The 15,466-nt window shown below is 43.6% G+C and overlaps 1 protein-coding gene across 2 annotated transcripts in view; it reads right to left on the minus strand.

Annotated features, from left to right (window-relative positions):
* Nucleotides 1-15,466, minus strand: part of LOC133369167 (fatty acyl-CoA hydrolase precursor, medium chain-like) — a 101,184-nt gene that overhangs the window by 13,090 nt on the left and 72,628 nt on the right. For both annotated transcript variants that reach the window (XM_061594138.1, XM_061594139.1), the window contains 5 exons: nt 12,200-12,340; nt 11,897-11,977; nt 10,282-10,429; nt 9,029-9,178; nt 7,868-7,940 (listed from right to left, as the gene is read on the minus strand). In XM_061594138.1, coding sequence (XP_061450122.1) covers nt 7,868-7,940; nt 9,029-9,178; nt 10,282-10,429; nt 11,897-11,977; nt 12,200-12,340 — 593 coding nt within the window. The remainder of the gene's footprint in view (nt 1-7,867; nt 7,941-9,028; nt 9,179-10,281; nt 10,430-11,896; nt 11,978-12,199; nt 12,341-15,466) is intronic.

Raw genomic sequence — 15,466 nt, forward strand, 5'->3', positions numbered from 1 at the left:
ATTTACTAACTCTTGCTTGTCTTGTGGATTCTCATAAGCCAGTAGTAAATCATCTACATAAATCAAGATATAAGTCCATTTGTTGTTCTTGAATCTGCTATAGAGGCATTGGTCTGCTGCGCCTCTTTTATAGCCTTGTTTCAAGAGCATTTGGTTCAGTTTGTCATTCCATGCTCTTGCAGCTTGTTTCAGTCCATAGATGCTCTTTTGCAGTTTGCATACTAGGGTTTCCTTTCCTTGTATTTCAAAACCTGGTGGTTGTTGCATGTAGATTTCCTCTTCTATTTCCCCATGCAAGAATGCTGTTTTTATATCCATGTGTTCCACCTGCATTTTCTTGTTAGCAGCAACACTTAGGAGAGTTCTGATTGTTGTATGTTTGACTACAGGAACAAAGGTTTCATAGTAGTCTTGTCCATACTTTTGAGAGTATCCTTTGGCCACTAGCCTTGTATCTCTCAATGTTCCCTTCAGCATCTGGCTTTTTCTTGAATACCCACTTGCAACCTACAGCTTTCCTTCCTTGAGGAAGCTTGGTAAGTGTCCAAGTTTTGTTCTTGTGTAGAGCTTCCAGCTCTTCCTTGGCTGGCTGCCTCCACCTCTCAGCTTCAGCTTTGGGTAAGGCTTCAATATCTTTCCAGGTCTCAGGCTCTGGAAGTTCATCAGCTCTTGCAAGGTAGGACAGTCTCAGTGGAGGTACACCTCGGTGTGGTTAGAGCATCTTGGTGCAGGACTCTGTGCTGCCCCTTCTGGCTGTGCAGGTTCCCCTTCTTGCTCTGATTCCTCACTGTCCTCCAGTGCTGGCATGTTGCTGTAATCTGCAGTGCTATATGGTATTTCTACTTCATCTTCTTCACTGTTGTGGTCTTGGAATGGTGCCCCTTCTGGTTGGAATGCACCTTGACCTTCATCAAAGTAGACAGCTCTTTGGATTTCAATCCTTTCTGTTTTGGGATTTAGGATTCTGTATCCCTTTTGCTTTGAAGAATATCCAAGGAAGATTCCTTCCTTTGTAGTGTTGTCCAACTTTGTTCTCTTCTGGTGTGGAATGTGACCATACACTTTTGATCCAAACACCTTTATATGAGCCAAACTGGGTATGCGCCCATACCATAATTCAAATGGAGTCTTGTTGCCATTCACCTTTGTTGGCAAACGATTTTGTAGATAGGTGGCAGTATACACTGCCTCTCCCCAATGCTTCTGTGGGAGATTGGCATCTTCCAGCATGGATCTCACCATCTCAATAATAATAATAATAATAATAATAATAATTTAATTTGTGGGTCGCCTATCTGGCCAATGGCCACTCTAGGCGATGTATAATTTAACAACAATACATTACATCATAATAAAATACATCATAAAATACAATATAACAATAAAACAATAAAACAATAAGGGTTCTGAATTTTCTTTCCGAGACTCTGTTCCGTTCTGGGTTGTGGGGTACAGTGGTTTGATGCTTAATCCCATTTTCAAGCAGAAACTGCTGGGTAGCATGTGACATGTACTCTCCCCCGTTGTCAGAACGTAGAATCTGTGGTTTTCTCTGAAATTTAGTGGTCACCATTGCCACATATTCTTTGAGTTTCTGAAGTATTTGCCCCTTCTCCTTCAACATATATATTACAGTGAATCTTGAAAAATCATCAATAAAACTCACAATATATTTGTTTCCGCCAGTTGAAGTGATTGGCACAAATGTCACTGTGAATCAACTCTAGGGGGCGCTTAGTCTTCCTTTCACTCTGCTCAGGAAAACTGGGTCTCGTCCCTTTCACTTTAACACAGCAAGTACATCTCCCTTTTCTTGACAGGGTTCAACTTTCATGCCTCTTACTAAATCATTCTTTTGAAGGGTTTTTATCTTTGCAATGTCTCTATGCCCTAATCTTTTATGCCATAAATGTAAACAAGACTTGTTACAGCATTCTTTCACAACATTAGCTTGTGGACTTTCCTGATCCACTTCATACATGCCTTTTCTCTTGGTAGCTGTGCATAAAATTTCACCATCTCTAGAAATTATGCAAGAATCTTATTCAAATAGCACTTTGCATCCATTATTTGTTGCTTCACTAACAGACACTAAGTTGTTTGAGATTCCTGGGGTCCAGAGCGCATTCCTGAGATAAATTTCCTCAGTGCTGGTTGGAGTCTGGCAAAACAGCTTAGCATCTCCTGCCCCTTTAATGGGCACCTCCCTGGAATCAGCCACCTGGACTGATCCTCCATGTGGGGTTAAATTCTGGAACAAAGCCTTTTCATTTATCAGATGAGCAGTTGCTCCACTGTCAACACAGAATTTTGCATCATCATAACATTTTTCAACATGGGTTACTTGAAAGCCTTTTGCAGTTTTCTTGTCTGTCCCTTTAAATCCTCTATCTTGTTTTTCAGACTTTCCTTCAGGCTTCCCCTTCTTATCACACTGGTTCCTAAGGTGTTTTTCTGAGTTACATAGAAAACATCGCTTAGATCTCACACCTCTGGAATCCTTTTGTTCCTGAAATCTGCATTTGCATTTAGAAAAGGCTTAGATCTCACACCTCTGGAATCCTTTTGTTCCTGAAATCTGCATTTGATTGCCTCCCGGCCAGCAGCCCTTTCTTTACTTAGGAAAGAGGAGAAACTGTCCTTTTCCGTTGCTGCTTTCTGAGAGATCTGCTCTCTTATTTCTGAAATCATTTTGTTTAGAGTTCTGTTTTGTTGTTGCATTATAACTACGAAAGTCTCCATATATTTTGGAAGGGAGTCCAGAAATAAAGCTATTTGAACTGGTTCATGTAACTCTGTTCCTGCTTCCTCTATCCCTTGGACTAACATCATGAACTTTGTAAGATGTTCCTCAAAAAAACATCCCTCATTTGCAAATTAATAAGACTTCTTAACATTGCAATCAGATGTGCCTGGCCTCTGGGCTGAAGGCTCGATTCCAGCGCAGACCACATCTGTCTGGCATTTTTACAAGTCATGATCAGTGGAATCTGAGAGTCACTTACACATTTCGTAATCAGGTCTTGTACCGTTTCATCCTTCTCAGTCCAAATTCTTTGTTCATCCGGAGAAGCACCTTCTCCTGGTTCCGATCCTGTAATAACTTCTAACATTCTGTTGCTTTAGATGTTTTAGCATGTGAAATTCCCAGAGTTTCCACCCTCCGGGCTTCAGTTTCTCGAGAACTAGCCGCTCCGTCACGGTAGCCATCCTGAAGTAAAAAGCCTCAACTCTTCACTGACTAAAACTCTGAAGGTTTCTATTTTAGCTTCCTTGATTCAAACACAATCGCTCCTTTAATTGCTCAAATCTCTATTTGCATGGCTGGGCCTGTAACCTGTCGGAATTTCTCTATTGAGATGCGTAGCAGAGTTGCATAGCGCTGCAGAACAGAGAGTATTGAGCGAGCATAGTGTGTGTGTGTGTGAATCTTTGCTAAGATTCTACCTTCCCTGCAAATTAGTCAGACAGAGACTTTAAGCTTTAAAATAAGAAACAACTACTTTATTCTGGAAGTACATGCTTGATAGGAAAGAATTCTATATCTAGCTAACTGGTCCCAGTACTCGCCCTCATCCTGGTTGAGAGGAGAGACAAAGAGAAGATGTCTGCTCCCCTCTCGAGAGAAAGAGAACATAGAGAGAGGCGGGAAGGAACTGGGATCAAACATCCTGTTGCTTATCAGTCTAGCAGGAAGAGGCAGGATTAAAGGGATAGGTATAGCCTCAACCATCGAGAGGTCTAGCTCTCTAGCTACCCTTATTAACCCCATGCAGCCTCAACCCACCAAGTTGGAGTTGAACTTCATACAATCCAACAGTTTCAAATGGTCTTCCCTGTATGCCTGTAGATTCTTAGGTTGGCTCTTCTTTAGCATTTGCCTGGAAGAACATCAGATGTTGAGGTACATGTAGTATGGATAGCAAGAGAGCCTTGCTTCTTACTTTCCCCTGGTCTTCACTTCGGGTGACTCCTTCTTTAGAGTCGAAGTGGGCAGAGAATTGTCAAATTTACTGGGTTTCCAAGAGAACAGGTCTGTCTCCAGGGTGCAAGTGGATTGAATACCAGCAGGAGTCTGCTTGCCACTAATCCTCACTTGGGAAATCACGTTTCAGTAATACTAGGTTGAAAATTGCCAGATTTACCAGCTTTCCTAAAGGACAAAAGGCTTTCTAGTCTCATATGGATTCCATTTAGAAGGTCATATATTGACTGGACCATTTTTGCTAGAGCTGCTCAGCCAAAATATTTCCAAGGTCGAGGGTGGAATCCACAACATCAATTTTATCTGCAAAATTACCTGTATTGTTACAGTCCAAAGTCATTGTCAGGATTGTGCAGGGTTGTAATACACATGTATCATGTAAGGCTCTTTAGCTGCCTTTCGCAGAGTTGGTGAAAGAGAGCCTGCAGATGATGACTTCATGGTCTTAGAATCATAGAATAGTAGAGTTGGAAGGGGCCTATAAGGCCATCAAGTCCAACCCTCTGCTCAATGCAGAAATCCAAATCAACGCATTCCCAACAGATGGCTGTCCAGCTGCCTCTTGAAGGCCTCCAGTGTTAGGGAGCCCACCACCTCCCTAAGTCATTGGTTCCATTGCCGTACTGCTCTAACAGTTAGGAAGTTTTTCCTGATGTCCAGATGAAATCTGTCTTCCTGCAACTTGAGCCCATTATTCCGTGTCCTGCACTCTGGGATGATCGAGAAGAGATCCCGGCTCTCCTCTATGTGACAACCTTTCATGTCTTTGAAATGACAAATGGAGATTCTTTTAACAGGATACCAGTATACCACAATAGCCTATGTGGCTGATATACTGTAGGGTGAGGAAGTTTCAGGATGACTTTATTATTATTATTATTATTATTATTATTATTAATTGCATTTATATACCGCCCCATAGCCGAAGCTCTCTGGGCGGTTTACAACAATTAGAAACATTAAAAACAAATATACAAATTTAAAAATACATTTTAAAAAGCAATTTAAAAACACATGCTAAAATGCCTGGGAGAAGAGGAAAGATCATATGCTCATGAACATGGAAATGAAAGAGCAGATGTATGTATTTGAGCCCGAGAAGCAAGGGTAGCTTCCTGGCTGGGAGCAATGCCAGAATGCCCTCTTGGAGTGATGAAGTATGAGCCAGTAGCTATAAGGGCAACTGATTCCTGGGTTGATGAGGGGCAAAAGTGTACCCCATGAACTCCTGAAGAAATGCCAGGTGTAAACAAGATGACATGGCTCAAGAATATGAAGCTGTGAGAGACAATATTTACTCATCAGACAAGAGTTATATGCAGGAGCACCAGCACCTCTTCCTGGAGAGAATAGGGAGGTGCCCTTAGCCTTGGCCATACAGGTGGTTCGAGGAGTTGTAGGATGAACACCTAGTATGAAGGATGTGGCAATGTTGATTTCAAAGAATATAGCTGCTCTAGAAGGGGTAGTCCCAATCCCCTCAGCAAATATATGCAACATTTTGATCAGTGCCTTAGTTCCAGCATCTTTGGCATTGACCGAGAATGAATGTGGCAGTTGGAGTGATCCTGTGGCAGAACTCTATTTAAATACGCATATTGCAGCCTCTGACACGACGCTGAAGTTGGGTCCTAGTTCCCAGTTCCCAAACCCTTATTTGCTTGAAATTTCAAAACACTAAAAAACAAGAAAAGTTCACGGATACAGCAACTCTACAGCAAAGTTAACATGTCTGTGAACCCCAAAATACATGCTAGGGTGCCCCGTATCACATATCTCTGTGATCTTGGGACTCTCCCCATCAAGAATAACAATAAATTTATTCAATCAAACTTATCAGGCTTCTGAAATGCTGATAAGCATAATGACATTCTCTAAAATGCTCATAAGCATAATGACATCATAACATCATAAACAATAAGTAACTGAGGGTGCCCACCCCAAACTCTGCTCTGGGCCAGGGCAAATCATACACCCCAGGAAAGGGGAGGGTGTCCTCTATGAGATGCCAGTGCATCTCGCCTGGCCCATCTATGCAAAACCAAAATAGAAAAAAGCAAGCAGAAAAAAATAGGTAACTGGGGGGTACCCACCCCACAATCTGCTCTGGGCCAGGGCAAATCATACCCCCCAGGAAAGGGGAGGGTGTCCTCTATGAGATGCCAGTGTGTCCTGCCTGGCCCAGAGCTTCTGCTGGGCGCATGGCATGGATAAGGGCATCTACGCACAACCAAAATAGCCTCACAAAGAGTACTGCAGAGGAGATATGAAGAGCCCCCAAGAGAATGGTATCAGTTGAGAGCAATGGTAAGACCACCTCAACAGTATGGTGGTGAAGAGAATCCTGAATTCAGAGAGCGACGTGGTGCCTCGGAAGCCAGAGGACAAACAGCAGGTCCTCTTACTCCAAGAAGGAGAGGAGGACAAGGAAGAGGACAGCGTCAGCTATGCTACCAGCAACAGGAGAACCTGGCACACTGGTTATGGCACCAAAGGTGGTGCTATATGTACGTACTGTATCAGTAAAGGAGGATGGTGAGGATGCCACTCAACATATACATATGGGGTGGTTATCTATCAGGGCAAGGCCTTTCAAGGTTTGATAGCTACTGGAGCTGAAATATCTTGCACAAATTTGCCCCCAGAGCAGACTCACGTCTGTGGCAATACTGTTGCAAAACCTGCTAGGATCAAAAGAAGTGCCTGTGGCATGTGTGGCTATAGCATTTAATGATATACCAATGACTGTGGAGATGGCGTTAGTTGACAAGTTGTATAATACAGATTTCATTTTGACACACCAAGGTGAGCCATCACAGTGTTCGCCAGTAAACACATCCTACTTGTCAGAACCAGAAGACCATCCAGTATTATTGTGGATGCAAAGAGAAAAAAGCAGTATCAGAAGAACAGATATCTTTTTTGGATTCTTAAGACAACACCATAATTATTTGCAGAAATAGGCAACCCAGTGGGTCATTGAAAAGGTATTTACCACAAGATAGACCTGGGGACCATACCAGCAAAGGCAATATTCATAAACAGGAATGCAATCCCAAGCATGCAAAAAGTTGTGGATGGTTTAATGAAGCAAGCTGTCCTTGTCATACAGACTTCACCAATGAATTTGGTTGGAGGTAATTAGCTTTGGTCCCATCCAATAGATCCGCAAACTGCAGGTTGGCTGCATTCATGTGGGCAGGATGACAAGACATTTTTAAATGTTTGCCTATTGGATATCTCAATTCACCTGCCATATTTGCTGCTGTTTTCCATTTACTGTGTTATGTAGAAGACACAGTAGTCTATATTGATAATATATATGCATTCCATGATGATTCACAGAAACATGTAGAAATCATGATAAACTTTTTCCAGATCTTAGGGAAGGCTGGATAATCATTGCAGTGAAGAACCCTCGAATCTGTGCATGGGCACATCTCATTCAAACAATTTCACCCTAAATGCCTCAGTACCCAAGTGTAATGAAATGCCTCTCCTGACTTGAACATAATGAAGTACCTGCATTCATCGTCTGAGGCCCTTCTCCTGGTGCCTCCTCTGAGAGAGGTTTGGAGAGTGACAAGAAGAGAGAGCAGAGCCTTTTTGGTTGTGGCCCCCAATGTCCTCCCCAGGGAGACCTGCCGGCGCCAACATTAATATCCTTTCAGCACTAGGTTAAGACATGCCTCTTCTCCCAGACATTTAAGGGAATATGATTAAAATGTTTACTGCTGTTTCTGAGTTATAATTTTGGGGGCATTGGTCTTTTTTAATTGCTTATGTATGTCACCTAGAGATTATTTACAATAGGTACAAATAAAGGAAATTATTAATGATGATATGTTGCAGCCATCATTTCAAAACAGCCAAGAATCTCACCCATTTCGGGCAAAGTTGCCCCAGTATTTCATTATTGTCCTGCTGAGCTGCTTCTCATCCTCAGTAGAATCACCTAAACAGTACAGAAGAAAGAACGTATTTAGTCGTGCAACACAAAATAATTTACTTAGTGTTCATGGAACTGACTGCCTATCAGAAGGGCTTTAAAGGGGGACTTCAAGGCCTATTAATGGGTTCTTGGCTATCAGCCACATCTCCACAGTCAGAGTTCTTGAAGATCAGTTCTCCTGGATCGCCTCACCCCCAAGAAAAGTGGGCTGAGCGTCACTTTATTATCATGGATCAATGTAATCACTGCCAAGCTTCAGTGGTTCACAGGCTGCCTAAATAACATGTTCCAACCCAAGGAATTTGATTTTAATATGTGTCAGTGTTTGCTAGTTGACATCTTTTTGTTGTTGTTATGTGCCTCCAAGTCGACTACAACTTATGGTGACCCTATGAATCAGTGACCTCCAAGAGCATCTGTCATGAACCACCCTGTTCAGATCTTGTAAGTTCAGGTCTGTGGCTTCCTTTGTTGATGTCCTTACCAAGCTGGAAATTTGAAGGGTGGGATATAAATTTCTATAATAAAAGGCAATTGTATCTTAGAGTATCTGATAGGAAATAAAAACATATCAGGAAGCCAAACAAATTCTTCAGAATTTAACTTCATAATTTAATTTCATCTTCCATATAAATTATTTGGGTCATGAGACTTTTTCTCAGTTATAGCTAGATTTCACAGCTTTAGAACAGAAAAAAATGCCCTTCAGAAAGGTGCTTCATACTCAAAATGCTTCAGACATTTGTAATGGTAATTCACTTTATTAATTATGCTGGGTTCTATCTTTTAGCAGAGGAAAATTTGCAAAATAGAATTGAGCAATGTCAGTCCAGCTCCCCCCCCCCCCAGACCAGGTGAATAAAAAACAGAGTTTTCTTTTGCAAAATATATATAAAACAACCTTATATTTCAAGAAACATAGGTTTTAGCTTGGAGAGAAAAGGGTAGAAGTAGATAGTTTAGTCCATGGTTTCAGTGTCCACTACAGTAGGCTTGTAGCTGCTCTGTCCCATAAGAAATGCTTCTGGCCCCATTAACTCTCTCTGGTACAACCCCCCCCCCCTTAAATTAGCCCTTGGTAAAATCCTTACTGATAATAACTGAGTCGCTTCTTAAGAATGGTGCTCCAAATACAAATCCGAGTTCATCACCATGATCTGCCTTTACAAAATCTGGTTTTGTGTCTTTGAATGCAGTGGGCCGGTGCTGAAATTCATAAAAGAAGACTGCAGCTCCAAAATCTTAAGAGAGAGAGAGAGAGAGAGAGAGAGAGAGAGAGAGAGAGAGAGTTGTTTGCAGATATATCAGCAGCTGTAAACCAATGGGCTAGTTTCATGGGACAGTATACATAATGCTGATGTTAATACCACATATTAATCTCATACCTGGTCACAGAGACACATGTGTTAGTGGCAGCTATAGTGTGTGCTCTATGGCAACAACTGTTTCCAAACGCTGCAGCCAGACGATTGCTTAGCACCAGTTACAGGGAACATGTTACACTGTTTATCAGTCTTTTCTGGGCTCACATCAAAGTGTCGGTTAGGAGGATGGTATGCAATTTAGGACTAGGGTGTCTCAAAGACTGCATTCTCCCCTACGAGCCTGCTTAAGGGTTAAACTCCTTGGGGCAGAGATGGAAGGATCTGTCCTTCAGTTCTCCACATTTCAGCTGCAATTTGCCAATTTCAAAAAAAAATTCTTCATCCACATTTTAGTGCAAATTTCTCCCATTAAACACATTTTTTACTCATGCACACATTTTTGCAAGCAATCTCTTCATATAATTGGTAGTGTATTGGCAAATTCAGAAGTGCACGGTCCCTTCATGATGGTTACAGCCACACCCCCTCACAGCCACATCCCCTTTCCACTTTCCTCATTGCTCTTCCTCTCCATGTCGTCTCCAAGTTCACACTCCACTACAACAGAAGTCCCTAAGAGCCAATCAGCATGAAGGGGAGGCTCTCAGTTGGCTGACTCCTCCTTTCACTCTGATTGGTTTTGGTTGTTATTTTGTATTTTACCCTGTCGTTTACTATGTGGCTGCTCTGAGTGCCAGTGGGTAGGAAAGAGGGCAGGGAGCAGAAATGTATATATTTTATAAATAAAATGGCTTGGCCTGAGGTCACCAGCAGATAAAGCAGAGGATGACAGTGTGCTTTAAAGAGCAAGCAGGTGAGAGGGGCTGAATCTCTCCAAGACCTGCAGCACACACATACACAGTAGCTGCCCCAGGTATTTTTTTCTCCTCCTGGTTCCAGCTGGTCAGTCACAGAATCACCAGAAATTTTTCCCACCATGAAGGATTCTAATCTTTGCTGTCATTCAGAAGTGAATTCACCTCTATGATATCTAGCTACTTGAAGAGCAGGAAGGACAAAAATGATATCTCCCATCATGTCCAGAAAGCGATCTCGTAGCTTTGCACGATCTTTGGTGTCCCCCAAATATTCATCCAGGATCATCTTCACAGACTCAGGTGGAAGCCTCTGCAAGAGAGAGAAGCAGCTCACACACGGGAGGCCGCAGCACTCTTTCCCTTCTAATGCTTTGTCAAGATCTAGCAAATGCCACCAGGGAAATGGAGGCAGCTGGGCTTTAGGAAACAAACATGCACAGTACCCAGCAGGGATGGGGCCCCTTTGTCTTTTGGGTCCTCCCTGCCCCCCACAGTAGCAATTAAGCCTCATTGGAATACTAGGCGAGGGTTCTGGGGAGAAAACACTCCCCCCAAAATCACACCCTTCTACAACAGGATTAGGGGGGGAAACCCACTCGCATGATTGGGAACTTTTTATGTCATCTCCAAAACTGGGAATGTGGGGGGGGAGAGGAGGGGAATAGAGAGAAGGGGGAGAGGAGGTTAAATTTCTGTGAGAATGGAGAGAGAATGGATGTGCATGAAGAGAGAAGTGTGTGGCTAGAGGCATATGGATGTGTGCATGAAAATGGTGTGCATATTTGAACAGATGGATTTGTGTGGTAGATGTTGTTGTGTTAATAAGATGCACGTGGGGGGCATCTAAGCCCCCCAAAAAATATTGCTCACAGGAAAATCTGGCACTCTCCTGCTGTGCTATTTCATCCCAAGAGGCAACTGAGAAAGTTTATTAGGAAGTCTATTAGAATTCCAGAGAAGTTGCTGCTGTCTTTTGCCTCAAGGAAAATTGTGCTTGACCTCAAAAATGGAGAACATATTATATAAGGAGAGACGGGCAGCCCTGCACTGCCAATCCTTTCATGGCTACATATGCCAATCCATGGTGGGTGTGGCCACCGCAGCCTCTCCTATTAACAGGAACAGCAGGCACACATACAAGCCCACATGCAGATTAGCTGTGCTGTAGCTCTCTCCACGCATCAAGGGAAAGTGGTGATTTAGGGCATATCTCCCCACCCCAACACTGTGTCTACTTTTTTCTTTTTACTGCTGCCATTTTTTTAAGGGCCAGAAAAAATGGCTTAAGAGCCAGATAGGGGGTGGATCCAAGAGGTGGGAGGAGCTTGTGGATGTTGTTGCAGGGCTGCTGTCTGTAGTCTTGGAGAACTCCTAGAGAATGGAGGTGCTAGAAGACTAGGGCAACTGTTGTCCCTGTCCTCAGAAAGGGGGGTCAGGGAGATGGAAAATCACAGCCCAGTTCGCCTGACATCAATTCCAGCTAAAATGCTAGAAAACATGGTTGAGCAGTCTGTCTGAGATAAAACAGGAGCAGTAGTAATAATAGTAATAAAGCATTTAAGCCTCTTTGCTGATGCAGTATTTGGGGATCCCTACTCTAAGGCTACACAAAATGAAATTACAAAGAGCATGAAGGGGGAAAAAACCTATGGAAGGATCCTTCGCTTTGGGAGGATTTCTTCTGCCTCCTTTTACTGTCCCTTTTATCTCCTCTTTCCCTGACATGCTGGGCCCTGCACAAAGCCCAAACAGTAGGGTCAATTTGCGTCTCTCTTACCAAGAGCGAGGCTGTCTGCTGGAATGCTGCAGTAATGGTCTCCTTATCCATGCCTTCAGTTATGCCTGAGAAATTCTGTACCTGTGTAGTTTAAATACAGTTTTCACATTGTTCAAAGAATTTACGATCCTGACTTTTTACCTTTTTACCCCAGTTTGGAAAGCCAAACAAGACATGGTTAATACAAGTGGAGCAGGAAGAGGGAGAGGGGACAGGGACAAAGCTGTTTCTTGCTTTCAGAATATTCAAAAGCCTCAGACAAGATTCAGTTGCAGTCACAAAAGAAAATTGCAAACAACTTACTTCAGGAATAAGCCACCCATATTCATTGTTATTCACGCCTGTTAGATATGGTACAGGGTTGAGCTCCTTTGAAGCCAGCAGTTCCTCCGGAGCCTTTGGAATGAACTCTCCATCAACAACAGCAGGAACAATCCCAATTTCCTGTTGGTTTCAAAATAAATTTCTTGTTAAAGTTTGCTCTCTATAAGAAACTGCAAAACTGCCATTACTAGAATGAAACAAAACTGAAAAAATCCCAAAGGAGTATTGGAAGCTACATTCCACTGCATCAGAATATCCAGCTCAGTAACATCTGCACTGACCGGCAGGGGCTCTCCTACTCCTACCTGGAGATGCTGGGATTGAACCAGGAATCTTTGGCATGCAAAGGAGATGCTCTACCTCTGGAGTAGGGCCCTTCCTAAACACTGTTCACATATTTCAAACCTACCCAAAAAGGATTTTCAAATATGAAAAAATACACTTGCGCAAGCACAGCCAAAATTGCTTGGTCATGAACTGCCAAATAAAGAGACACCGCTAAGTCCATTTTGGCCTGCCTGTTCCTCCTGGTGAGCTGGTGCCCATTCGGGTACTCCAGCCTGCAACCCAGCACAATGCAGACAGACAGCTGAGCCAGACTGTTGTACACATGAATGGCTCAAAATGCAGCAAGGTTGGATTTTCCTCACTACATTTCAGTTTGAATTTGCACATCTTAAAAACAGACTTTAAAATATATATATTTTAAAAATCTTTAAAAACATCTTTTTAAAAAATAAAAAACCTTTTAAAACATCTTTAAAAAGCAATTCCAACATAGATGCAGCCTAGGATAAGGTCTACTAAAAAAGTCTTGTTGAAAGAGGAAGGTCTGCAATAAGTGCTAAAAAGATAACAGAGATGAAGCCTGTCTAATATTTAAGGGGAGGGAATTCCGAAGGGTAGGTGCTACTACACTAAAGGCCCATTTCCTATGTTGTGCGGAACAGACCTCCTGATAGATGGTATCTGCAGGAGGCCCTCACCTGCAGAGCATAGTGATCAACTAGGTATATAAAGGGTAGGCAATCTTTCAGGTATCCTGGTCCCAATGTGTGTAGGGCTTTGTACATCAAACCAGAACCTTGAACATGGCCCAGTAGTGAATGGGCAGCCAGTGCAATTCTTTCAGCAGTGAGGTGACATTGGCTATACCCTACCCCAGTCAGCAATTGCACTGCTGCATTTTGCACCAGCTGCAGCCACCAGACCAACCTCAAGGGCAGCCCCACTTAGAGCACATTACAGTAATCAAGCCTGGAGGTTAACAGTGCATGGACAACAGTGGTCAGGCTATCCCGGTCTAGAAATGGCCGCAGCTGTCATACCAGCCAAAACTGGTAAAAGGCACTCATAGCCACTGAGGTCACCTGGGCCTCTAGCAACAAAGATGGATCCAGGAGCACCCCCAGACTACGGACCTGCTCTTTCAGATGAAGTACAACCCCATCCAAAGCAGGCAACTGACCAATTATCCAAACTCAAAAGTATCAAAAGAGATGAAGAGTCGCATTCCCCCTGTCCTTCTCCTGATAAAGTTCATCCATCAGGGTGATCAAGGCCAATTCAGTCCCATAACCAGGCCTAAACCCAGATTGGAATGAGTCAAAATAATTTGTTTCATCCAAGAGTACTTACTGTGCCACAACCCTCTCAATAACCTTCCATAAAAAGGGGGTACAGTAGGGCCCAGCTTACCGGCGCTTTGCATTCTGGCGTTCCGCTAATGCAGCAGTTTTCAGTTAGGGGAAATTCCCCATTTTAAAGTCATTTTTGCGCTTTTGCAGCATTTTCGCGTGACTCGCCCCATTATACTCAATGGGTTCCGCTTTACGGTGATTTCTGCTTTACGGCAGCAGTCCAGAATGGAACCTGCCATATAAGCAGGGCCCGCCTGTATTTGTGAATGGGCGCTAGTGATCACAAACCAATGCATCCAGGGTGGTTTTCAGGAGTGGTCAGATCACTACCTCTTTCAGGGAGTCTGGAACCACTCCCTTCTGCATTGACCACACCTTGGATCCACTTGGTCAACCCCCCTCGGTAAGCTTTAATAAGGCAAGAAGGACAAGGGTTGAGAGGATGTGTTGCTGGTCGCATCTTCACAAGCACCTTGTCCACATCATCAGGTCACATCAACTGATCCCAAGAAGTTGCAGCAGACATTGCACTGGATACCTCACTGGGGACTACAAAAATGTGGAAGGGGCATCAAGATTGCTACGGAGGTGAGCAGCTTTGCCTTAAAAGTGCCTTGCAAACAATTCACAGTGGGCTTCTAAAGATCTAAAATGCTATTTCCTGGAGTTGATGTCAACAGATGTGATGGAGGCACAGAAGTGAGCCTTCTTCACTACCCTCACCGCTACAGAGTAGGTACCATTATGATGTTTTACTCCTGCCCAATCAGCCTCACAGCATGTTTTTCATCACTTGCACTCGAGCCGTCATCCAGCCTGTTTCATTGCCTTAAGTACCAAGGTGTAAAGCGGACTCCACAATGCCAGAGAAGGCACTCAGGGGCAACTGTGTTAAGAGCCCAATGCACCTTGTTCCATAGCGTGACAAGGATTTCAACAGGGTCACCTGTTCTATCTCCTGGGAACTCCTGCAGGGCATTCAGGAATCCAGTGGTTTCCATTAGCCTCAGGGGCGGACAATCTTAATCTGTCCAGCACCCCTGTAGGGGAGGATTGGAGCTGTAAGCCTAAACTTCACCAGGAAGTGGTCTGACCATGACAATGGGGTAACATCCACCCCTACATCTCCAGAACACTCTTTCCATCATCTGGAGAAAAAATCCCTACGTGTTTGACTGGGGACAACTTGAGACAGCCCCATGGTCATCATGGAGGCCATGAAGTCCCAAGCTGGAACGCTAGAGGCAGCCTCAGGATGGACATTGAAATCACCAAGAAGTATCATTCTGGGTTCCTCCAATACAACAGCTGAGACAGCCTCTGCCAGCTCAGTCAGAGAAGCTGCTGGGCAGCAGAATGGATGGTACACCAGCATCAACTCTAGCTTACTCTCTCCTTGGCCAACTCCAGCAAACCCTCCCTATCCAGGTGGGCAAAGCTGGGTCAGATGAACTCCTCCCAGCTCACCCACCCAGGGTGGTATTACACACCAAATCATGGATGAGTGTTGTCTTATTGTGTACTGATCTGGCGTTAAACCACAGCATACACAGGTCAATGGGCACAACAGATGAGCAACCAGGAAGGCATCCATGGGAGGAGTGGG

This window comes from Rhineura floridana, chromosome 13 (genome assembly GCF_030035675.1).
Source record: "Rhineura floridana isolate rRhiFlo1 chromosome 13, rRhiFlo1.hap2, whole genome shotgun sequence".
NCBI lineage: Eukaryota > Metazoa > Chordata > Lepidosauria > Squamata > Rhineuridae > Rhineura > Rhineura floridana.